Source organism: Nannobrachium achirus (assembly GCF_963921795.1).
Source record: "Nannobrachium achirus genome assembly, chromosome: 22".
Taxonomy (NCBI): Eukaryota; Metazoa; Chordata; class Actinopteri; order Myctophiformes; family Myctophidae; genus Nannobrachium; species Nannobrachium achirus.
The window spans coordinates 43781620-43808640 of record NC_137829.1 but is presented as its reverse complement, the minus strand read 5'-3'; the positions used below and the strand labels follow the sequence as shown (position 1 = coordinate 43808640).

Sequence of the window (27021 nt, the reverse complement as noted above, 5' to 3'; positions counted from 1 at the left end):
TAAAGTAACCATAACAATGAATTTGCCTTTTAAATCATGTTAAACCACAAAGCAATAAAACACTTAGCTTCAACTCAAAATAGTAACCTTGACTTAATGTCTAGTGAACAAATGGACTCTTTAGCAACAAGAAAGGGCACACAATAACTCCACACAACTGAGTTTTATATAGAAATAAATATTTATAGAAAATGTAAACAGTAAGTATAAATAAATAGATGGATGGATGGATGGATGGATGGATAGATCTCAGAGTCACTTAATGACAATTATAATAATTTGTGAGCCTACACACTCACACAGACCCTAAAAGCCAGCGAAATGAAATACTACCTAAGTTAACCTTAACTTGTGTCAGACTTGAATTCAAATGCAAGAGCAGCTTTATATAAATGTAGTAGTAGTAGTGTTATGAGAGGGAAGGTGATGTTTGTTCAGACTAGCAGGGACTTAGGTGGGACAGTTAACAAAGCATTATCCAGTTTCTGTCTATTGTTGATCCCTCCCCCCACCACCACCCTGATTGGTCCATCAGAGTCATTGTGAGTATTTAACATAGCTCTGTTTTAGCTCCATGACACAGTCATGACACAGTTCCATGTGTGCAAGTTCCTGAGGCTGAACTCTCTTCTGGACTAAAGGTGAAGTATAGATAGATAGATAGATAGATAGATAGATAGATAGATAGATAGACAGACAGATAGATAGATAGATAGTAAGTAGGTTGATGCACCAATTGATTTAGGTTAGAGTTGTCATATCTAAAAAAGAAGGTAACATTTGAATTCCCCATCAAAAAATACATACAATAGACATCCAATTTGTTTTTGAGATGGATAGGGTACAATTGGCAATTATAAAATACCAATTGATGCAGGTTAGAGTTGTCCTATCCCAAAAAGAAATTAATATTTGAATTCTCCATCAAAAAATACATACAATAGACATCCAATTTGTTTTTTAGATGGATGGGGTACAATTGGCAATTATAAAATACCAATTGATGCAGGTTAGAGTTGTCCTATGCAAAAAAGAAGGTCATATTTGAAATCTCCATCAAAAAATACATACAATAGCCACCTTTTTTTTTCTTTTTCGCTGCCTTTTTTTCGCGGCCTCGTCCATGGACCCGTCCACGGCCGGCCGTTTGCGTCCACGGCCGGCCGTTTGCGTCCACGGCCGCGGCCTCGTCCACGGCCGCGTCCACGGCCGCGTCCCCGGCCGTCTGCGTCCACGGCCGGGACGGCCGGCCGTTTGCGTCCGTGGACGCGGCCTCGCGTCCACGGACGTTTTTTTCGCGGCCGCGTCCATGGACGTGGACGCGGCGGCCAACGGCTCTTGCTGCTATAAGGACTGGAGAACGCTACCTATTTGATAAAAAATAATGGTTACAGACTACTGTAGCATGGGAAATGCATTCATGATTTCAGTATTAATTATTTCATGTATCATTTTTCATTTGGCACATTGTGAAGTTGTATTAACTCAACCTCTGCCAAAAAAAATACCCCTTTGTACCCCTTCCCTGCCATGCCTGAGGAACCTGAAGATTTAATAAGCTTTAATTAAAAAGAAATAATTTATCGAAGCGGAACCAAAATAGGCCAGAACTAATGCTCCGTGATCGGTTTCTACACGGACACATTATTGAGCGGACCAGTTAACATTGAGGCTGTGAACCGGAAGCGGATGGTCCGTCGTCTATTTTGGCCCGTTAGCTTTCTGTGTAAACTCCGCGGCTTACAGACGGAGAACTTATTGATCAATTGGAAAAATTTAAAAGGATTTGAGAAGCTGATGGAAATACGCGAACACACGATGCATAGCAGTGTCCGATCACGCACGATGGGAACTGGATGAGTGCCCGGCGCTGCCCGCGTTAACAGGTAGGAGAAGCCAGCAGTGAAAGACATTGAAAAATCTTCGGGCTCCTCGGCCGTAAACTACGAATGAGTTAATCTGTGCCCTCTTTGTGTTCACGTTAGTTCCTACCTGCCTAGTATAGGGGGACAGGTAAATACAACTTCACAATGTGCCAAATGAAAATGATACATGAAATAATTAATACTGAAATAATGAATGCATTTCCCATGCTACAGGCGCGTTGGCATTGCAAAGGATGCGGGGCCACTTACCGTTTTTACAGATGGGGCAGCACTGCTCCGGCTCGTACACGGGGTTGACGCACTCGGGAATGGCACAGTCCGAGACCACGCAGTGCACCTCATTATTTGGTTCGCAGCGGCACCATTCACAAGGCGAGGGCTACGGGAGCAGGGAGAGAGAGAGATGGGGATGGAGAGAAAGAGAGAGAGAAATGAATGGGTTAGATGACTCAACATGTTCACCTCCCTTATTGAAGTGCAGTTCCAGTGCCTATACAGTAAGCAGCCATATTTCAGATCACTGTGACTCAGTCTTGCACGTCTTCCTGCAGCTCCTTTTATGCCTTTGTGCTGATCTTTGTCTAATACAAATTTGCCATTTATATGCAAGTAATGTCCAGCTTGAGAAATAGGTCTGTGTGCGTATTGTGCAGAGGCACAGCCCCGAGCCAACGTTGAACAAAGGCGTTAGGAGCAAGCTGTGTATTATAGAATATCGTCGTTGTCGGGTGGAAACCTTGCATGTCCAAAACCGTTAGTTTTTATCATTTAAAAAAAAATGAACTATACTAGTGAAAACAGCCGATCTACAAGCACACAACTCATTCCCACTTTCCTACCCCTTGTGACGCCCCTGGTCCCAGCTGCACACAACGCCTCGCACCGCGAGGCGTTGTGTGCTTGTAGATCTGCTGTTTTCACTACTCATGTGCAACGTGCCTTGTATGATGAAGCAGGGCATTACTTTGTGAAAGAACGTACACATGTGAAACTTGGACATACAAGGTTTCCACCCGACAACGACGACATGTACATTTCCAGTCATTCAGTTAGCTCACAGTGTGTTGCACTTTGTTGCATTGTGCCTCCAGACTGGGCTTGGGGGCCTCTTTTATAGTGCTGTCGTCCCATCTGCACTGGTGCATCGCGACTGCATCTGAACAAAGTCTTTTGAGCGTAAAATTAACTGTAATGCAATTACATGGGGTGGAAAAATACACATTGTTCACAGCGCACCAAAGGTCAACGGCTCATCATCATTCCAGATTCTCCGACCGCTCGGCCATCAGCAGGACCTCCTCGGAGAGATGTCGTGCAACGCGTGCCCTCTGTCAACAAATGCGACGGGTCTGCACTTGCAGAGAAAATAGGAATTATATAACATTGGTGCTACAAAGTGTTGTATATTCCCCTCCAGCAAATTGGAAAGAGAAGGCAACTCATGACCGGTATTAGAAATGTATTACCCGTAATTGCTGGACTATAAGCCGCACCTGAATATAAGCTGCACCAGCTAAATTTAGAACTAAAAACTAATGTTTACATATATAAGCCGCACCTGACTATAAGCCGCAGGTGTCCTTCCTGCTAGAGCGCCCTTGGTGGCCGTTAGCTGTAAAAATCTATATATAAATCCTTGTTAAAGACGATTGTAAAACTAACTACCTGGCCGTTAGCTGTAAAAATCTCTATATAAGCCGCAGCGTTGTATAAGCCGCAGCTTATAGTCTACTGTAGTACGCAGAAGTCTTAACACATCTGGTGCCAACCCCGAGTTTCCCGAGTTTGTATTGATACCAACGCTGTGCCAACCCCGAGTTTCCCGAGTTTGGAAAGTTTTTGAAAAAAAAAAAACTTTTCAAAAAAAAATTTTGGACCTCCAGAAATGTATTAGGCATGATCGCGATCGCGAAATTGCATGTTTAACCCCCATACCAACCCATTCTTTCAAACATGGCAGCCATGTTTGTTTACATCTGAAGAAAACATAATGGCCCATAAATCATGAATGCCTGAACGGATTTCCAAGCGGATTTTTTTGTTTGAAAGCTGTGAACAGCATCTACACACGTGGTGCATCATCTAGGCATGGGCGTGCACTTTTTACACAATTGCACAATTACATGGAAGTCTATGGTAACCATGGCAACGCGAGACATTGAAGAGAAAAAATCATTGCAACATAAGTGTTAAGATGAGACCTCAATAACTCGTCATTTCTTGCCAGCGATGATAACGAGTTGACATCTCGTTCTTGTTTGGAAAGTCTTTGTTCGCTGCATGCAGCTAGTACCTGTACCTCTCCCGTGTTTCACTCTTTAGTGCTGTTGCTACTATGACACCCGAATTTCCCTCCAGGGATCAATAAAGGTTTATCTTATCTTAGCTCTTGTCTTATCTCTTCTCTTAGTCTTGCCATCGACAGTCCCAGCCAGGGGCGTCACACCAAATGCTGGGCCCTGGGTACAAGGATTCACTGCGGGCCCCCCATGAATGTTAACTATTGAAAAATAGCAGATATACAAGCTCACAGCGCGGCACCGAGTGCCGTGCTGCGAGCTTGTAGATCTGCTATTTTTGAAAAATCGTGAAAATGTGTGCAAGAAACGTATGTTTCTATGTCAGTGGTGCTCAAACGTTTTCATGTGAAGGACCCCGAAGATGATATGTATTTGGCCAAGGACCTCCATCTCAAAATATTTAGTTCCAGGGACCCCCCAGAAGCAAAATTTGAGTTACAAATGTTCGCTTAAAAAATACATATATTCAGAGATTTGCGCACATTTTTACGACTTTTCAAAAATAGCAGATCTACAAGCTTGCAGCGCGGCACTCGGTGCCGCGCTGTGAGCTTGTATATCTGCTATTTTTCAATAGCTAAAGTTACTAGGGCCCCTCCACCTTGGACCCTGGTAACTCAGTCCCACTTTCCTACCCCTTGTGACGCCCCTGGTCCCAGCTGCACTCATGCGAGCTCCAGCAGCACATTCTGTGCTATCACATCTACCTTTCTGCTCATTTCCCCTTTCCGTTCTTCTGTTCACAATTCCAGCTGGGAGGAGAGAGAGAGAGCGAGCAGCAAGCTAGGCGTCTGCAGCAGCAGATCACCGGGGAAAATAAGATGGAGAAGCGAATGTGTGACACGGTTACCCCCACATTATTCCATTATTCCTCCAGTTCAAGTGATGTCACTGTTGTCCCCGCTCGTCGCTTCATTTGAACGGGAGAGAGCATTCGATCTCAACTGAACTGTGAAAGGATTTTCTTTTTTTAAGTCTTTTTGTTTCATTTGATCTAAGCTCTCTGTGGGAGCTTGAGTTTCTTAAACCAGACTTTCTGTGGTTTCTCAGCGAGGCTTAACTGACACTGGTATAGACTTTAACGCTAAGTAATATTATTATCACTGGGAGGCAGCGATTAGTTTTCGCCCCGTCTGTCTGTGCAGCTAATCTCGCAAACTTCTGGACCGATCGGCGCCAAACTTTTTTGTGCACACAGCCAAGGAAGACACTACCCAACGTTTTATTTTATTTTATTAAACCCATGGTTAATAAAATACTTTGGCCTATAACTCTTGAACCATACCCAGCAAGCACGGTCAGGACCTGGACCAATCAGTGACGTCTCGATTGGGGTCAGAACAAGTCAAACCATGACTAGTCAGATCTGGCCTAGAATAACACCTGATTTCAACCAACATAAATCCTGCCCATGAAAACGGACGTCCTGGATTAATCAGAGAGGGTCCGATCGAGGCAAGATAAATAACTATTCAGATATGTCCCAGAATATAACCTTACATGCTCATATTTCAACTCACATTACAAACAATAACAATAATCCTATATAGTCCATATGACGTCCTGGTAATGACGTCAAGATCATCCCCATATGGGCTGTGATCTGGCCTAGTTCTGAACATCACCGGAGGACGTTATCATAAGGTCATAATGACGTCATTTGGCTTGCAGGGTTACTGTAGGTCGCACTATCAACCTTTGTTTTCCCATGGATTCCATGGATCATGATGCAACTCCCCATATAGGCCACACATTTCCACCTAACTATATTTTCATGTCATTTCACATTTTCTCAGAAACACAACTTGCTACTAAAGCTTTTGTCCAAAACGCAACACATTATTACCCAGAGGGGGAACACAAATGCTGGAAATGCCAGTGTGTGTTGAAGAAACAGTATTGTACCAAATTAGGTACATGACAACAGGAGTCCTGTGACACTAAGCACCAAACAGTTTTTTTTTTATATTCCATACTCCTTTTCACGCACTCCCCATTACATGGTTAGTTTACCCAGGTTTTTAAACTCCTTCTCCTTTTCAATTTCCACCTCTACTCCTTGCATCGGATCCTCACTGTCCTCTCTCTCTCGTTCAAGCACACATAGTCTGTCTTGCAACTCTCACTACATATCATAATGTCTCCTGCGAATAGTCCACGGCAGGGGTCTTCAACAGGGGGTCCGGGACCCCTAGGGGGTCCTCAGAGTTACTACAGGGGGTCCTCCCAATCTTTGTTTGATAGAAACTTTTTTTCCCTGAGAACCTTAGCCAAAAATAGCAGATCCTAAAGCTCACAACGCCTCGCGCTGCGAGGCTTTGTGAGCTTGTAGATCGGCTACTTTAGGCAAAGGGGTTTAGTGTAGAGGGGGAAAAGAACAGACTAAGTACAAAGTGAAAGGTCAAGTTTATATAAGTATTGACGGTTCAAGTGGTTAAATATCTGTGAACACAAATTGACATGAATCCAAAATACACTGCTGTGAAACGATGAAACTATATGGAATCTATGAAGAGGTTGTGGGGGTCCCTGCTTCATCTCTCTCTCTCTCTCAACTAAGGGGTCCTTGGCCTGGGAGTCAGATGTGTTGCCAGAGCTTATTTAGGAGTCATTTAGATAGAATAATAAGAATATTAAAATACTTATTCCCAAACAAACACAATGCCTTTTGAATGACTTATAGTCTCTCTTCCCATGCCCATATATGGAGGAAGACAGCCCATATCTGTGTGGCTGGTTCAGACAGGGATCTCCATGTAAGGGAGGTACTATATACAGAACATGGATCTCCATATACTGTATGGGTAACTGGTCCGATATACATCACTGGCCAGGTGGCCAAAAATTGGCGCGCATGTCGCCCTGAGGTGTCTTACTAGTAATAATAGACCTTATTTGTATAGCATGCACATTTCAAAAGCAAGTTTACAAAGTGCTTCACATTAAACATCACAAACAAACCCCAACAACAGTGTGGGGGAAGAAAACTAAAAACAACAGTAAAAGCACAGTAACTTGTTTCTTGTTTGCTATTTTTGCCCAAAGTTCTCTGAATATGGACACTTGGGTTCAAGTGGTTAATATAAAAAAGGAGCAAAAATCTTCTATCATACAAACATTCGGAGGACCCCTGTAGTAACTCTGAGGACCCCGTAGGGGTCCCGGACTCCCTGTTGAAGACCCCTGGTTTAACCCTGCAAAAATTAATCATTTAAAAAAAAATGTTATAATTAGTTTTCCTGTTCTTTTTTCACATTAACATCACCATTAAATCCTATTTTTTAGTATTACAATGCCATTGGCCACATTGGATATTTGCATATAAATACCCCCCACAGAGGCTGACATTCACACCTCCCAGAGAAGTTGAAATTCCATCGTCTGGACGAACAACATCTCACTTTTTAAACATCACTAACAAACCCCAACAACAGTGTGGGGGAAGAAAACTAAAAACAACAGTAAAAGCACAGTAACTTGTTTCTTGACATTAAAACAGTTTCGTGTTTCGTGACATTAAAGAGTTTAAGCTTCTTGGACGGCAACACAACCAGACAACGTCAACCATTACTTTTCAGGGAAACTAACCGGACGGAAGTGTAACGGATTGGATTATGAATGGATTTATCAATACCGGTAAATACAAAAAAGGGAAAGAACGCAGAATGAGGAATATAGGCCAGCCCGTGCCAAGTTGCCAACAACAATGGTACGTTTATTATATTATATATATATTATTATAGCCTTTTGTCTGTGTGCTGATGCTGTGAAGTAACTTCACAGCATCAGCAGTGTGTGTGTGTGTGTGTGTGTGTGTGTGTGTGTGTGTGTGTGTTGTCGTTACAGCTGATTTGAATTCATCACAAATTGAGCTGACCAACACTGACTGGAAGGCTCCAGTACAGTAATAAATCAATGTGCTGAGGTGAATCAGGAGATCAGGGCTACAGTAACATTATTGCAACACCTGTCATTCAAAGACGCATGTATCCGCCCGTATCTGAAAAAGAAGAAAAATGTTGCACGCGCGCGGGAGCGTCCCCTGCCTGCCTTCACTGCGATTCCCGCCCCTGGTTAATACAACTCTGTACATTTTCTTCATTCACCAGTAAGACTCCCTAATCTGGAGATAAGCGACCGTCAGGTCACATGCATACACATCACATGTATACACAAATAGGCCTGTAGACATACTGTGTACCGCTTTGTGTGATTTTAGGGCAAAATGTGTAGGAGCAGTGTCCAAATTATTTTGCAAGAATCGGCCTCATGGTGGCGCTAGAAGAGGGGCATGTGAGGGCTGGAGGTTGTGGTTTGGCAGCCAAGGAGTGTGTGTGCAATGTTTGGCATGGATAGGGGCAATGGTGGCGGAGTTATGAGTAGGGGAAAAGTGTGACGTGACGGACAGACTGACTGACAGACTGACAGACAGACTGACAGCCGGTGGAGGTTTTGATAGTAACTGCGACCTAACAGTCGCAATCAGCCGCTTGGAAGTACACCTTCCATCCTCTGACTGTTTGCGAGGCGTTGTGAGCATCACAATTTGTAGATACAGCATGTAGATTTTCACAATTTCTGCCTCTAATATTTGACAATTTGGCCAATGTTTAATTTGACATTTTAGAGGTATCAAAAAGTCCTTAAATTGTCACTTAAGAGATGTGCAGACACCCCTCTATACACTTAAACTTTATGTTGGTTTGCTTACTGTTGAGCGAGAAAACAATGTTGCCCATTGCCCCCCAAAATAATTTGCGGACCCCCTTGGGGGTCCCGACCCACAGATTGAGAACCACTGCCATAGAGCACTGCAGTGTGTTTTTTCTGCGTCTGGCTGAAGTTTGTTCACACTCACTGATGTTAAAAACATCAAGGCAATTATGTTTCTGCACTCATTTTCGGTTTCGGACAAGAATTTTCATTTTGGACCCCAACAAATGCCGCTAATCAATTAATCGATCAATCGATCGATAAGGTTATCAACTATCAATTCATGAATTAATTGACTATTTGCATCCCTAGCTAGTACCTACCCTAGGGGACACGTGGAGAACATGCAAACTCCCTATAATGTTGTATGCATATTATGTAAGTATGTGTATAACAAATAACATGTATTTGCGATACATGTTATTTCATCTGTTGTAGTATAGGTAGAGGCCTCGTATAAGCCCTTTGGGCTTCTTGCCTCCTCCTAGCACTTTAATTGTTTTCTATTTCTGTGGAATATTTTTTTGTATTTTAAAATGTGCTGATATAAAATCAAATCAAATCAAAATCAAATAAGACCAGGCCTACCCATCACATCCCCATCTCCTCTGTTCCCTTTCCTCCACATGCCCGGACTACAATAGTTGATCTAATTGCCACCATTTGAATTACCAGAAAAACAATTGAGCACTACGTACAGTATGGACCCCTCCATTCAAAGAAGTATACAGGGTTTAAGTCAGGGGTCTTCAACGTTTTCCTTCTAAGGACCCCTTAGTTGAGAGAGAGATGAAGCAGGGACCCCCACAACCTCATCATAGATTCCATAGTTTCATCGTTTGACAGCACAATCATAAGTGTATTTTGGATTCATGTCAATTTGTGTTTTCAGATATTTAACCACTTGAGCCGTCAATACTTAATAAAGTTGACCTTTTACTCTGTACCTAGTCTGCTCTTTTCCCCTTCTACACCAAACCTCTTTGCCGAAAATTGCCGATCTTTTAGATCTGCTATTTTTGCCCAAAGTTCTCAGAATATGTGGTTCAAGTGGTTAACATAAAAAAGGAGAAAAAAAGCTTCTATCATACAAAGATTCGGAGGACCCCCTGTAGTAACTCTGAGGACCCCGCAGGGGTCCCGGACTCCCTGTTGAAGACCCCTGGTTTAAGTGATCCAAAGAGTTAAAACACCAACTGCGTTCTTTCATCAGCAAAATGCAGAGGAAATGCTCTCCAATTTGCAGCGTTTAACATCACTCCAGGTTGCTGCCCCTCTCGGCCGGGCGCACGCCGGCATGCCAATTAAAACAGCAAGATATTGACTCATGCATATGGAGGAGAGCCTGACCGCCTGTCAGCCTGACAGGCTGTGTCTGCGGGGGAAGGGGCGTCACACCAAATTCTGGGCCCTGGGTACAAGGATTCGCTGCGGGCCCCCCCATGAATGTTAACTATTGAAAAATAGCAGATATACAAGCTCACAGCGCGGCACCGAGTGCCGCGCTGCGAGCTTGTAGATCTGCTATTTTTTTTAAATCGTGAAAATGTGTGCCAAGAAACCTACAGTATGTTTCCATGTCAGTGATGCTCAAACTTTTTCACGTGAAGGATAAAATATTTAGTTCCAGGGACCCGCCCCCAGAAGCAAAATTTGAGTTACAAATGTTCACTTAAAAAATACATGTATTCAAAGATTTGCGCACATTTTCACGACTTCTTTCAAAAAATAGCAGATCTACAAGCTCGCAGCGCGGCACTCGGTGCCGCGCTGTGAGCTTGTATATCTGCTATTTTTCAATAGCTAAAGTTACTAGGGCCCCTCCACCTTGGGCCCTGGTAACTCAGTCCCACTTTCCCCCCCCTTGTGACGCCCCTGTCTGCGAGGGCCGAGGAGGAGAGGGTGGGAACCAGGGTCAATAAAAGGAGCACCGAGGGGTAAGAAGCGAGACCCTCCCTGCGTCTGAGGCGTTTAAAACCGTTCAGAACGGGTACACCTTATCGTGTGTTATTATTTTATGCTTTAGCCATTGAGAAATAGCAGATAGACAAGCTCACGGTAAGCTTGTAGATCGGCTATTTTTGAAAAATCTTGAAAATTTGAATTTTGACCCGATTCTATAAGTGTCTTTTGAATCCTTCTAAGATTTTTTTTGAAAAACCTATGTTTCTATGTCAGCAATCTGGCTAGCCGTCGTCAAAGAAAAAGGTCCCTTTCTCTTCACTGGAGCTCAGTTAGTCTGTTCTTGAGAGACTACTATGTCAGTGGTTCTCAAACTTTTTCATGTGAATGACCCCCAAAATTATATGTATATTTGGCCATGGACCCCCATCTCAAAATATTTAGTTCCAGGGACCACCCAGAAGCAACATTTGAGTTACAAACGTTCGCTTTGAAAATACATATATTCAAAGATTTGCACACATTTTCACGACTTTTTCAAAAATAGCAGATCTACAAGCTCACGTGTATATCTGCTATTTTTCAATGGCTAAAGCAGTCAATAATCCTAGGCCTAAATGGGTTAAACCGTGTAATACGGTGTAATTGCTGTGTTTTGGGATTATCTCAAAACTATAATGATTCGCTTGCTTCCTTTGCTTCGGCGAGAGCGCGGTCCGCCCTCTGAGGCGGCGAGGTTTGGGGAACTTATCCCGCAGGACAAAGGAAGGTGTGTGTGTGTGTGTGTGGTTAGGTTACAGTACTGCCTGTACCAGGGGCTTACCGGCCAGACTGATTGCCTGTCGAGTGAAATCAGGGAGCTTTGGGTCTGCGAAAAATATGAGAACAATCACATTCACAACTGCGCTTTGTACTGATACGGAACAGCCAGCGGCCCAAAACCCATGTTCAATCAAGATTATGTCGAGTCACGGGCAGATATGCCTTGTCAGGGAATTATAATAAGAATACTGTAGCTTATGGAAACGATTAGTATGAGTATGATTACAAATGAAGGTCTGATCTAAAATATATGTTTCACTCATAAATCTGTGACAGCTATAGCTGAACATAATCTGTTCACGCACCTTTAGAAGCACTGAATCTCTATCTCGTTATTGAGACAGATGTGTCTTAGGACACACAGAAACGAGTTATGGCTGAGAATTATATTTAGTGTTATGTTGGACCTGAGCCTGGTAAAATGCCTATTAGTTTGTACTGTGCCTTGCATGCGATGAAGTTATTTGATCAGCAGACAGTAGAATTGATGAGCAGAATGCCATTGCCGAGGAATTACCAGATGCTCAGATTTAGGGATGGGTATCGTCTGCGATACTTTTAATGGTATCGATTGCACGACATCGATACTATCGGGTATCGGTTCACGTAAAAACGAACGATACCTCGTTTCGATACTCTGGAACGCACCCCTGGCCGGTCGCATCTGTAACAGTTGGGCTACTGAGAGTTTAATGACTGCTTTGGTAGGCTACACTCGATACTGTGGAAAATAGCCGACAATAGCCTCTAATGTTTATTATTATGATGATTATCCAATGTCTATACTCTCTGCTCCGCTACACTGTGTGATCGTCATCATCACCTCTGTTAAACTTAAATAAAAAGTATCGAAAAGGGTATCGTATCGTATCGATTCAAAGGTGAACGATACCCATCCCTACTCAGATTAGGGCATTAACGACTTGTCACTTGTGATTTTTTCAAGTCGACTCGACTCAGTAAAAAGTTGAGTTGAAGTCGACTATCGTTTGATGACGTCATCACATCATGCATCATGCACGTCCCCAGATGATTAACTTAATGTGAAACATTGTTTTCTCACCCAACTGTAAACAAACCAACATAAAGTTTAAGTATATCGAGGGTATCTTCACATTTCTAAAGTGCCAATTTAAGGACTTTTTAAGACCTCTAAAATGACAAATTAAACATTGTCCAAATTGTCAAATATATAGAGGCAGAAATTGTGAAAATAGCCGATCTACATGCTCACAACCCCTCGCATCGCGAGGGGTTGTGAGCATGTAGATCTGCTATTTTCACAATAGAACCATGTTATACAGTACCAAATGTAATGTAGCACTGTCATATTGGATCATTCCGTTCTTGACAATAAGCAATCCTACTGTTTGAATGATGTACAGACGCACACACGGAGCAAATATAACGATAGAAAAAAATACAAAGGATCTTTTTTTTTTCAACTTCGACTCTCGACTTTCTCTGGTGGGAGTCGACTTGTGTTATGAAGTCGACTCAGTCGACTTGTCGACATTTTCGTTAATGCCCAAGCTCAGATACACGTCAGTCCAAAGTAGCTAATTATGGGAGAAGACACTTTACAAACATGAACTCACAATGGGAGTGCCAGGCGGTACAATAATTAGTTAAATGCATGGTATGGATCCAACTAACTCTATTTTTTGATTAATACTTGACCAGTTGCCAAAGAAGCCATGGAGGAGGGAATCACTATAAAACGTGCAGAAAACTGAAAACACTAAGGCATGCTTTCATTTGAAATCTATAGTTGGCAAACGGAGACAACATTTTTCGCCTCAGAAGATGCATTACAATCTTTAGAGAGACATTAAAAAAAGCGAGAGAAAATGAGTTATTGTATATATAGTCCTTGAGGACTATATATGCATTAGTGATGCATGACTAAACCTGCTTAAGCTATCGTTTGTTTTCCTTAGTGGGGGGATTCTGTCAAATAGTGTTGCCACGTAAAGTGCGACAGTAAAGGCACTGGTGACAGTCTATACCAGGGTTCCCCAATAGGCGGCCCACGGGCCATTTGCGGCCCGCGGGGGGCTACTGTCTGGCCCCCACCAACCCCAGTAATAATGATGGTATAAGAGCAGCAACAACACTAGTATATCGTCGTTGTCGGGTGGAAATCTTGTATCTCCAAATTTGTATGTTCTTTCGCAAAGTAAAGCCCTGCTTCATCATACAAGGCCGTCGCACAAAAGTAGTTAAAACAGCAGATCTACAAGCACGTTGTGTGCTTGTAGATCGGCTGTTTTCACTAGTTTAAATTATTTTTAAAATGATAAACGCAAAACAAACAGTTTTGGACATACAAGATTTTCACCTTTTTTTCTGAACTGTCGCTGGAGTAGTGGGAACGCCACCGTCACCCCCTGCAATGTTGTGGCCCTCGGCTTGGTACCCTAGACATAATTCGGCCCTTGGGGAAAACTAATTGGGCAACCCTGGTCTATACCGCTAAATGTGAGAACGTACTACTTGTTATTCTTATGGTTTATGTCTGTCTGTTTATGTTTGTCTGAACTCCAACAATCCAACATCTCTTTCTCTTTCATGACTTTTTTCTGTGATATCCATGTGCATTGCAAATTAGAGCACCAGATAGACCACGGCCAGGTAACCTGAAGAGTTATACTATGTAACTTTTCCAATAAAACAAATCTTAAAATTGTCCTAACTATTAAATCGCTAAAGTTTTAGAATACCCACTCCGTGAATTTCAGCTCCGAAAGCCTTTTCTTTATATGTTTTTTACTGAGCCGTGATGGGGGTTGTTTTTCGCGGCAAAATTGCGTCATCTGCATTCTTCCAGATCATACACTACCGGCCAATCACAGCGCGGATCATACACTACTGGCCAACCACAGCGCGTCTTGCCGTCTTTTCAGGAAGTAGCTTGCCTCAACAGCAGTGTTTACTCTGGTGTAGGAGTCTAGCCTGTTACTCCCCAACGCCTGGTCGCAGAGGGACGCGAGACCCCTTTACGGATGCGTCTCGGCGAGGCGCAGGCGGACACAGTGGTCCGTGGCCCCCCGCTCCGGTGGTGTGCGGCGACCCGGACGAAAAACGGCCGAAAAAACAATACCGCGGCGCTACTGACCAGTAGTTGAGCAACTTCCATAGTATAGCTTTAAATAGCCAAACTAAAAGGGACAAAGATAAACCACCTAAACCTTCCTACAGTATATACTTTGTCGCATGACGAATGGCCAAAATAAACCATGTACAAGCTCAGGTTGCACACTTTTGGTAAATTCCTCCTATAATGACATGCCCAATGAAAGTTGAAAGTGGTTAAAACCTTTCACTAGGGCTGTCACGATCATGACATTTTACATGACGATTAATTGTCACTCAAATAATTGTTGATTAACGATTTAATTGTGTTTTTGTCGTTGACATTACTGTTTGGCTTTTAAGGCTTTGAAGTTGCACATGGTAGATATGACACATAACCTAAATATACAAAGAAATGACTGACATATTTGACAACTTTATACTTAAAAAAGAACATTGATAGTGGAGATAGCCGATCTGCAAGCTCACAACGCATCGCGACGTGACGTGTTGTGAGCTTGTAGATCGGCTATCTCCACTATTTTTTACTTTGAAAAAAATATATGAAAATGTTTCAACATGGAAACGGTTATGACGATTATGAAAAATAATCGCGATTATGTCAAATAATTGCGATTAGACGATTATGTAATAATTGTGACAGCCCTACGTTTCACAACTGAAGTCTAGGGATGTTCCTCTTGATAATGTATTGGGTGGGTTGCTCTACTACACCATATGCATGTAATATACACTTTCACTCTGGTGTCCCTATTTTGGGCCCTGTGTTTTTTCTACTGTAGGTGAAAATGGCCCAGTGGTCAATAGAAAAGGACGATCTAACTGTACAAGGTCATAACGTGTTGCGCGTGATGCTTTGTGCGTTGTTTGTTCGCGTTGAATAATTATAATAAAACAATGAAGACATCAACCTTGCACCTGTGATACATTGCAGCGATCATCTCAAGGCAGAAGGAGCTAATACAATCACCGGCACCTGCCGCGGAATTGCCGCGGCAGGCACAGCACAGGACCGGCAGGTCCGACCCGGCAGGTCCGACCAGGGTTAGGGTTAGGTATAGTTTTACTGAGCTTAGGGTTAGGGTTAAGGATAATGTTAGGTAACGGTCCGGCACCTGTCGCGGGCAACCGCCGGTGCCGGAAATTGTATTCGCTGTCCCTCGCTCAACTCAAGGTACGTATTCAGTGGCGGCTGCGTCTTTAATGCAAACTTTTGTGCCAGTCATGCATGCCTCAGCCCCGGGGTCATAAAAGCAACCCAGACACCGACACCGAATTCAGAAGTGCCGCAGGATGTTTTGGTGATGCACACACACACACACACACACACACACACACACACACACACACACACACACACACAGTGCTAGTCTCTCATCCCCCCGACTGCCCAAATTCGTGCCGGCATACTGTATGAGCTGGTGGGCTGTCACGCCCCTCCGGTTTCACTCCGACTTAACTGGAGGATGAGAAGGCAGAGGAACCGCTAAAAAGCCAAACAACCTTCGAGCGAGTAAACAGTACGCTGAAGCCAGACAACATGGTCAAAGGGAGCTCATGCAGGCAGCTAACAGAAATGATAAAGGCAGGGGGTGTGTGGGTTTGTGTGTGTGTGTGTGTGTTCAGGGGCGTCACAAGGGGGGGAGGGGGGGGGGGGGGGGGGTGAGTGGGACTGAGTTACAAGGGCCCAAGGTGGAGGGGCCCTAATTATTTAATTTTTTAGCTATTGAAAAAATAGCAGATATACAAGCTCACAGCGCACTGCGAGCTTGTAGATCTTGTAGATCTGCTATTTTTGAAAAGCCGTGAAAATAATGTGCAAATCTTTGAATATATGTTTTTTTTCAGCAAATAATTGTAACTCAAATCTTGCTTCTGGGGGGGTCCCCTGGTACTAAATATTCTGAGATGGGGGTCCGTGGCCAAATACAATCCAGTCATTTTGGGGGTCCTTCACATGAAAAAAGTTTGAGCACCACTGACATAGAAACACAGGTTTTTCAAAAAACCTTAGAAGGGTTTGAAATGTTCAAAGACACACATTTTCATGATTTTTTCAAAAATGGCAGATCTACAAGCTCGCAGCGCGGCGCTGTGAGCTTGTAGATCTGCTATTTTTCAATAGTTAGAGCACAAAATAATGCGTAATAATGCGTTCATGGGGGGCCCGCAGTGAGTCCTTGTACCCAGGGCCCAGAATTTGGTGTGACACCCCTGCAGGCAGCTAACAGAAAATGTTAAAGGCAGTGTGTGTGTGTGTGTGTGTGTGTGTGTGTGTGTGTGTGTGTGTGTGTGTGTGTGTGTGTGTGTGTGTGTGTGTGTGTGTGTGTGTGTGTGTGTGTGTGCGTGCGTGCGTGCGTGCGTGCGTGCGTGCGTGCGTGCGTGCGTGCGTGCGTGCGTGCGTGCGTGCGTGCGTGCGTGCGTGCGTGCGTGCGTGCGTGCGTGCGTGCGTGCGTGCGTGCGTGCGTGCGTGCGTGCGTGCGTGCGTGCGTGCGTGCGTGCGTGCGTGTGTGTGTGTGTGGTGGGGGCTGGTGGTTAATGGGTTGACAGTCAGACTGGAAGCTGGTGTCACCCGTGTCAGAGCCGCGTCTTATCAGCAGTCAGGGAGTTAAGCGCGTCGGGGGGGAAGGAAGTGTTTGCTAGATGTTAACCCATTTAGGCCTAGAATTATTGAATGCTTTAGCTATTGAAAAATAGCAGATATACAAGGCACCGAGTGCCGCGCTGCAAGCTTGAAGATCTGCTATTTTTGAAAAATCCAGATTTTTTTTGCAAGTCTTTGAAAATATCCTTTTAAAAGCAAACATTTGTAACTCAAATATTTGCTTCTGGGGGGTCCCTGGAACAACATATTTTGAGATGGGAGTCTGCGGCCAAATACCCGTAATTTTGGGGGTCCTTGACAAGAAAAAGTTTGAGAACCACTGATTCAGAGGAAGGATTTAGAAGTCGGGTTAAAGATATTCAAAGACTTTCACACATTTTCACGTTTTTTTTTTTTCAAAAATTGCAGATCTGCGAGCTTGTATATCTGCTATTTTTCAATAGTTAAAGCATAAAATAATGGCACATTCGACGCGGGCACATTCCCTGCATGTCTTTGAGGGTTATAAGAGGAAGAAAACGGTTTGGCTGGGAAGGACCGCTTTCAGACGCGTCTCGGTTTGTGACGAGGGGAAAAACTGTCTTGAAAAGTTGCTGCTGGCCTACTTGTTTTGCTCTTGATCATTTCTCCCAAATTAAGACAGTTTCTTTTGCCTTTAGGCAGATTGGATAGGAAAAAAATCAATTTGAGCTGCCAACGCATCTCTGCTGCTTTTTATAGCCGTTTCCTCTCAAAGGTGTCACTGATGAAAAGCAGAGTAACTAATTACTGCTGCGTGTGTGTGTGTGTGTGTGTGTGTGTGTGGGTGCGTGTGCGTGCATGTACGTGCGTGCGGTTCACCCCATAATTGGTTATACCGGTATGAGTGTGCAGTGTGCACACGTGCACATCTGTGCTTTCACCTAATCTGGTTTTCAGCAATCATGTCAAGTTATGCAAAGCTGTGTGAGCATTTTTAATTCACAATTACAAGTAATTTTCGGAGACTGTATGACAAGATTCATATATACAGACTATTGCTACATCTGGCTTGGGTGGTTCAAAAAGTCATATTTCTTTCCTCCATATTTTTCACCACATTTAGACACTGACTGAATAAATTAGGATCTGTGTCCCGAAGATTTAGGAAAAAGATAAGAGAGGGAGAGGAGTAGACTTAAAGTATTGAGGTGGCAGATTTCGACAGTTAGCTTATTGTAACCATGAATCGGTAGCTTTCAAATGAGGAATTATTCAGGATGCTTTCTCCGCAGAAAACACCTTAAACAATGTCCATCTCCCTTTGCATAGGAAGGGGATGCGTCTCTTAAAAGCCCCTTTTCCACAGGCCCAACACCACACCACTCCACACCACACCGCCCACTTGTGCCAGGTTTTCCACTACAAGGAACTGGGTAGAGTGGTGTGAAAGTGGTACTAAACATGGTACTAAAAAGTATCTAATCTAGAGTAGGTCTGAGCTAGGCCAAACAGGGCCAAACACTTCATAATGACTGACCACTCACTGACTTTTCATTTAGACCACCAGGATATAGTTGTAATACATAATAGATTCTATTGTGTTATAACCACTAATATAATCTACTAGAAGCTCGTCGGCACCCTGGCCAACTCGGGAACAATGTAAATAGGGGATGAATGCCCCGCCCTTTAATGCAAACCCCATTATACCTGTTGTCATAGGATCTGTTTTGACCATCTGTTTGCGTGTGTCGATTTATGCCCATATATGGGGATATCTGTCTGTCTACGTCCATTTTATGTCCATATATGGAGATCTCTGTAGGACCCGTTTTGACCATCTGTTTGCCTGTGTCCATGTATGCCCATATATGGAGTTATCTGTCTGTCTGCGTCCATTTTATGCCCATAAATGGAGATCTCTGTAGGACCTGTATTGACCATCTGTTTGCCTGTGTCCATTTATGCTCATATATGGAGATATCTGTATCTGTCTGTCTGCATCCATTTCATGCCCATATATGGAGATCTCTGTATCTCTGTATGTTTGTCTGTGTCCCTTTATGCCCATTATGAAGATCTCTGTATCTGTCTGTGCCTCCGACTGTGTTGCAGACACAGTGCTGGTTCCCCCTAATGCAAACCCCATTATACCTGTTGTCATAGGACCCGTTTTGACCATCTGTTTGCCTGTGTCCATTCATGCCCATATATGGAGATATCTGTATCTGTCTTTTTGCGTCCATTTTATGCCCATATATGGAGATCTTTGACCATCTGTTTGCCTGTGTCCATTTATTCTCATATATGGAGATATCCATATATGAGGGAACGCGCGTGCCGAATCTGAAGCCGGTGGGACGAACGGTTCTCGAGATACGCGGATTACAGACAGACAGACAGACAGACAGACACGCAGAGACTTCTCGCATTTATAGATAGATTATAGTGTATTATAATTATCATAGTAATACATTAATATTGTATAGTGTATTATAATCACAGTTATAATCCATTATAGTGTATTATAATTTAGGATAGTTGCAATAAAAAAAATATATTGTATTAGCGCGTGGAAGGCACACGTTATTCCAACCAGTTCCTTTCCCCTCCATCAGGCGCCCCGGCTGGCCAGGGGGAGGTGGTATAGAGACCAGGATTACTGCATGTTTTTGTGAGGGTATCTACCCTAGGAGACACAGGGAGAACATGCAAACTCCACACAGAAACATGCATGTAAGGCCCTTTCGCCAACCCTGCCTAGGGTGTGGGCGCTGATGACACGGAGGAGAGAAAACGCCCCCAGCACCCACAGCATCCCCCGGTGGGAACCGAACCCAGGACCTTCTAGCTGTGAAGCGCTACCAACTGCGCCACCGTGCCCACTATCTCTTCATTCTTGAATGAAGCTATAGGCTGGGGCCAGAGGTTTTCCGAACAGACACGCTAGACCGATCCCTTTTTCTCAGAGGCATAAACATAAAAGGCCTATAAGCCAAGGGCTGGCCAGTGCTGGTGGTGCCACCCACCCACCCACCAACCACACACAGCACCTTCTTTCGGGGTCGCTCTTTTTGTTGTTGTGCAGAAAGAAGCATGCGCGGCCTCAGCACCGCTGAGAATGCTTTTTAGTTGTGCACCCGTTCCGTTGAAGGGAGAAAAGGAGGAGAGGAGGGGGGTGGGGGCAAGTACAGACCCTCCGGGAACCACGGTCAATGAAGTATACTAGGGTTTAAGTGCTTCCGAGGGGTTCAGCTCACACACTGCACCACACAGTATAGGCACCGAAAGGCCTGACTGGGCCACCACACAGTATACTGTAGGCAGTGCAGGGCCACACTGGGGCACCACACAGTACAGTTAGGTACAGTAGAGTACAGTACAGTAAGGTAAAGTAGTGTACAGTAAAGTACAGTACAGTAAGGTACAGTACAGTAAGATACAGTAGAGTACAGTAAGGTAAAGTAGTGTACAGTAAAGTACAGTACAGTAAAGTAACAGTACCGTAAGATACAGTAGAGTACAGTAGAGTACTGTACAGTAGAGTACAGTAAAGTACAGTACAGTAACGTACAGTACAGTAAGGTACAGTAGAGTACAGTAGGGTACTGTACAGTAGAGTACAGTAAAGTACAGTACAGTAAGGTACAGTAAAGTAAGTTACAGTTGAGTACAGTAAGTTACAGTACAGTACAGTTAAGTACAGTACAGTAAGGTACAGTACAGTAAAAGGTACAGTAGAGCACAGTAAAGTAAAGCACATTTAAGTACAGTAAGGTACAGTAAAGTACAGTAAGGTACAGTAGAGTACAGTAAAGTACAGTACAGTAAGGTACAGTAAAGTAAGATACAGTAGAGTACAGTAAAGTACAGTACAGTACAGTACAGTAAGGTACAGTAAAGTACAGTAGAGTACAGTAGAGTACAGTACAGTAAGGTACAGTACAATAAGGTACAGTAAGGTGCAGTAGAGTACAGTAAAGTACAGTACAATATAGTACAGTAAAGTATAGTACAGTAAGTTACAGTACAGTAGTAAGGTACAGTAGTGTACAGTAAAGTACCGTACATTAAGGTACGGTACAGTACTGCAAGGTACAGTACAGTACAGCACAGTAAGGTACAGTAAGTTACTGTAAAGTACAGTAAGGTACTGTACAGTACAGTGCAGTAATTACAGTATACACACAGGGTATATCTGCTCAGATTCACTGCTCCACTTCGAACTGGCTGGACTGGGCCCCCACACAGGACAAGGATTCACTGCGTTATGCTGTGCTTTAACTATTGAAAAATAGCAGTGCGAGCTTATAGATCTGCTATTTTGTTTTTAATCGTGAAAATTTGTGCAAGTCTTTGAATATTTCATGTCTTTCTAAGGTTTTTTGAAAAACCTACAGTATGTTTCTATGTCAGTGGGGCTCAAACCTGTGAAGGACCCCCAAGATGATATGTATTTGGCCATGGACCCCCCATCTCAAAATATTCAGTTCCAGGACCCCCCAGAAGCAAAGTGCGAGTTACAAATGTTTGCTTAAAAAAATACATATATTCAAAGATTTGCACACATTTTCACAACTATTCAAAAATAGAAAATCTGCTATTTTTCAATAGCTAAAGTATAAAATAATTAAGCCCCCTCCACCTTGGGCACTGAGCAAGTTGCTCAGTGGCGTTTGAAGTAGGGCATTAACAAAAAAACTTTTCCATAGATTGTTAGACAAATAGACTTGTTTGACAGCCCTATCATCAGTGTATGTTGGATTCATGTTGATCTACAAGCTCACAACGTGAGGCGTTGTGAGCTTGTTACAGTATGCTTTTTTTGTCAAAGGTTCTCCTCAGAATTGGGATGCTAGGGTTCAAGTGCTTAATGTAAACAACGATCCTATCACACAAAGATTTGGCGGCCCCCCCTGTAGTAACTCTGAGGACCCCCTAGGGGTCCCGGACCCCCTGTTGAAGACCCCCAGCTGCTGTTTGTGAACTGCCTGCCAGCAGTGAGTGGTATAGCTCTCTCAGCCAGGGAAGTAAAAGACAGCAAGACGTCACATAATCACTACTGGTACAGTGTGGATGTTCTGTATTGTAGATGAATGGGTATATATAGGCCATCTGGGACCTGGAAAGTCACCCTGGGCTCGCCCAGTCTACAGTATGTGTCAAAGTGTCCCTATGCAAGACACTTAACCTCTAACTGACAGTTCCCCTGTGTGCTCATCAGAGCCATCTGAGCCGTCAACTGCCCCCCCCCCCCCTTGAAAGAGACCGTTTTGAAGACCTGTCAGACAAGTACAGACCAGTAAGACTCCCTAATCGGGATAAGCGGCCATCAGGTAGCATGTAAAAATCGGCCTGATGGTGGTGCTAAATAGGACAGATCCATGTTGATGACATGACTCTAGACATACTGTGTACCGATTTGCGTGATTTTAGGGCAAGATTTGTAGGAGCAAAAATGTGTCGGCCTCATGGTGGCGCTAGAAGAGGGCCATGTGAGAAATGAGGGGTGGAGGTTGTGGTTTGGCAGCCAAGGAGTGTGTGTGCAAAGTTTGGCATGGATAGGGGCAACGGTGGCGGAGATATGAGTAGAGCAAAAGTGTGACGTGACGGACAGACTGACAGACTGAGTGACTGATGGACAGACTGACAGCCGGTGGAGGTTTTGATAGTAACTGCGACCTGACGGTTGCAATAACATTGCTTCACACAATAATTCCTATGCCTGCTGCCAGGCTTAGAATTATACAAATGGAAGTCCGACAATGCACCACACAGTCAAGCACTGTGCATTGAGCGAATGTAGGGGGTCAACTAGGGCATTCACGAAATATTAGAATATTCGAATATCAAAGTCACTATTCAACGTTGTTCACCGAAGTCGAATATTAGCTTATTTTTTTTTATTTTTTTATTGTTTTCTCTTTAAGAAATATATAGTTTATAAAGCCTGGCTAGATAGGAAGTCATAAGAATGAGTTGTCAATGCCCCTGGTGGATGAATGTGTTAATGCTCTATACCAGGGGTTCTCAACCCTTTTTAGGCTGTGACCCCCAAAATAAACATATTTGAACTGGGGACCCCCACCCTGACAAGCACTTGGAATTGTAGGTATTACATTTAATGTGACTCGGTTCCGCAGATAAATATTGTGAAAATAGCAGATCTACATGCTCACAACGCCTCGCAACGCGAGGCGTTGTGAGCATGTAGATCGGATATTTTCACAATGTTCGCCTCTTGCTTAATATTTGACAATTTGGCCAGTCCTATTATATATTCGAATACTTTGAGGTCCAATAATTGGAATACTAAAAATCACTATTCGTGAATGCCCTAGTGTCAACAATATGTCCGTACACAGACATATGTGTCTGTGGCAAGACTTGGCCGTGGCAAATTCTAGATGTTCTGTTTTACACACGATTACAATGTTCACATTTTTAAATATTCTTCACAATAATCTATGCATGACGCTGATTTACCATGGCACTATGGCGTATTAGTTGTTTCGTGCCCGTTTCTCAAGAACGAACCAAGGTTCCAAGAAAGTTGCCATCCCATAGGCGGGAGAAATAACCCGAACTGGTTCTTTGCCAGTGGAAAAGGCCCCTGACTGTGTACACATGGAACCAAATAGACTCGTAAGGGTCCATTTGGTTCCATGTGTTTGATTGATTGAAAACGTTTGCATAGAAAAAGGTACAGTTTCATGACGGTACAGTTCACTGGTACAAGGTCAACTAAAAGGAGATCCTAGAAAAGACTAAGCTTATTTCCATAGGAAACCATTGAAGTATCTCATATAACATTGAATGACAGACGGATAGAACACAGTACTATGCAATAGATATAGTAAAAAAAAAAGTAAATAAAAATAAAATACAGTACAGCAAAAAATATATACAGTAGGTAAATACAAAGAGGGGTCAGGGGAGGCTGGGCTAGGTTTGTTATTGCCAGTTGCCAATAGCTGCCTTCTGTAAGTGGTTTTTCAGGGCGATTTTAAAGGATGCTAGGGAACCACACTCCTTTAAGGCCTTCGGTAGGTTTGGTTGTATAGCAGAAGAACGAGTTTGACCCTTTGTTTGAGTTGACTTTGGGTTGAACGTGATCTGTGGCGCTGCCTCTGGCGTTGTAATTGTGGACGTCCTTAACGTTTATAAAGTATTTTGTCAGGTACATGGGTATCTTAGTGGTGTATCTTGTACACCAGGCCCATTGCAAGTTGCTGTACTCTGTCATCTACTCTGAGCCACCCCACTCTTAACTGGTGAGTAGCGGTGAGGTGAGTGTACACTCTCAGAGTTACATGGTCATTCAGGGCTATCTCTTTATGTTTCTGGTAATAGTATTGTCCGCTCATTTTGTATGTCCGTGGCAAAATTTGACCAAATTGTCCACCACCACCACAATCCAACATGGCGATGACCCCTGTGAATGGCCCTTGTCAACACCAACACAATGTCTGCTCACAGCATTACGTAAGTAACACTTAATGACTGACCTTTCTGTTATGTGATGAGACTCGACTGTCAGACAACAAGTATAGACGACATTGCTTCACACAAAAGGATTCCTATGCTGCTAATGTGTGAGGCAAACCAGGCTTGGAATTATACCAATGGAGGTTCACACAGTCAAACGCTATGCGTGGAGTGAATGGCCCTTGTCAACACCGACACAATGTCTGCTCACTGCATTACGTAAGCAGCACTTAATGACTGACCTTTCTGTGCTGTTATGTGATGATGAGACTCAACTGATGATGATGGCACTGGAGCGAGGGCAATGCTGTATTGCAGTGGTTCTCAAAGTGGAGCCCGGGGAGTCCATGAGAGGGCTCCAATGGGTTCCCATGCAGCTAACATTTAGCGTCCAAGTCAGTTGAACCCTTTTATATCATTTTGGCTGTTCAAAAGCTGATCTAAAGGCTTGCGTCGTGAGAGATCTCGAAATTTCTCTTTTGGGGGTCCCCGGCACAAACTCACAAACGTTTGAAGCCAAATACTTAAAACGTTGGGGGTCCTTGACATGAAACCGTTCGAGAACCACGGCTGTATTATATTATATTATATCGTCGCTGTCGGGTGGAAACCTCGTATCTCCAAGTTGCAAATGTGTATGTTTTTTCGCAATAACGCCCTGCTTCATCATACAAGGCCGTCGCACAAAAGTAGTGAAAACAGCAGATCTACAAGCACACAACGCCTCGCGGTGCGAGGCGTTGTGTGCTTGTAGATCGGCTGTTTTCACTAGTTTTAATCATTTTTAAAATCAAAAATGCAAAACGAACGCTTTTGGACATATACAAGGTTTTCACCCGACAACGACGATATGTGACCTATGTGAGGTCCTTTTCTTGTCTCTGTTTTTTTCCGAGTTCATCTATCGATGCAGGTCCTCTCTCCTGCTGTCGAATGCAAATACAGAGCCGCACACAACTCACCGGGATTCACGACCAAAGAAATGCCACGAGGCCTGTACCAAAGGTTAACCTGTCGGCATCTTTTAATTGGCTCTCTATTCTCAGACACTGTGGGAGCGTTTGATTTCCTTGAACACCGCAGGGTGCCAGGCCGTTCATTTCCTGACTCCTCCAGGCTGTCGCTGGATGCTGCGTATCCACAGCCGTTTGGTTGTCAAGGACCACCACATTATGGGCCAGACCGATGCATGTGAAGCATGATTTGATTCTGTCAAAAAATATTTGAATTTTTAATTATTGCGACCGTAGTTCGCAGATTAGTATGTGAATGGTCACAGCTTGTCCATATGTACGTATGTATCTCTGTCACGCCTGACACTGTGGTTCTATGGGTTTGTCGCTCTGACATCATGCTCTGACGTCACTGTGATGTCAGGGGAACCACTCTGAACAGAATGGTTGACATCACGCTCTGGCTTCACTGTCACTGCCCTTTAGGGCGAGGTTGCATGTCGCCCTGAGGCGTCTTACTAGTATTATATTTTATATAAATAACCTCTTTTAGTTTGTTGCAGTTTTCAAATATTTTCTGACACAGAATCCTTGGTTCCAGGCTTAAAATAATTTATATTAATATTTCCAGAAATCTCTATGGGAAATAAATGGATGGGTTTTCTGTCTGAGGCACCACAACATGGCTGCCACTGCAATGCCCTAAAGGAGTTGTATACAACGCAGGTTCTGGAGGCGTTATTTGGAATCGTAGATGAGTTCTGGGCAAACCCCGCCCATGGAAGCGTCTGATTGGCTGAACCGGAGCTAGAGAGCGCTCCTTTGTGATCGCTTGGACCGTGCTATTCTGTCCCCCAGTGTACATAACTCGGAAGGCACTGAGTTGGCTCATGCGACCTTCGCAACGCTCGACGCGGCGACTCGCTCGCTCGCTCGCTCGGTGGTGTCTCACGTGGCTCAAGGTCGCCTGAGACGGTGCACCTCTGTCATAGTCAATGGAAACAAGCGCTCCTGCCCAGAACTCGATTCCAAATCAAGCGGTTCTGGAGTGGAGACCACCCTCTGCTTATCACTCCCCGTTCATAATCTACCACACCCGTATCCAAGATGCCTCCACTCACCACAGCCAATCCCTGTTCACTACATTATAAATACACCTGCATGCGTTCTCTCCATCAGCTGCTCTGTTCTGCTAGCCTGGCGGGGCCTGACGTCATACTGCGTTCACTCACTCATTCCTTCCCCAGTTTAACGTCTGGCATTCCGGGTATAGGCAGCGAGTATTCTGATTATTT

General features: G+C 43.8%; 1 protein-coding gene across 1 annotated transcript in view; it reads right to left on the bottom strand.

The window, feature by feature from the left end:
• vwc2l (von Willebrand factor C domain containing 2 like) overlaps positions 1-27021 on the bottom strand; it is a gene marked incomplete at both ends in the record, with an annotated part of 60569 nt that overhangs the window by 19365 nt on the left and 14183 nt on the right. The window contains one exon of the mRNA XM_080752707.1: positions 2136-2265. Within this exon, the coding sequence (XP_080608833.1) occupies positions 2136-2265 (130 nt within the window). The remainder of the gene's footprint in view (positions 1-2135; positions 2266-27021) is intronic.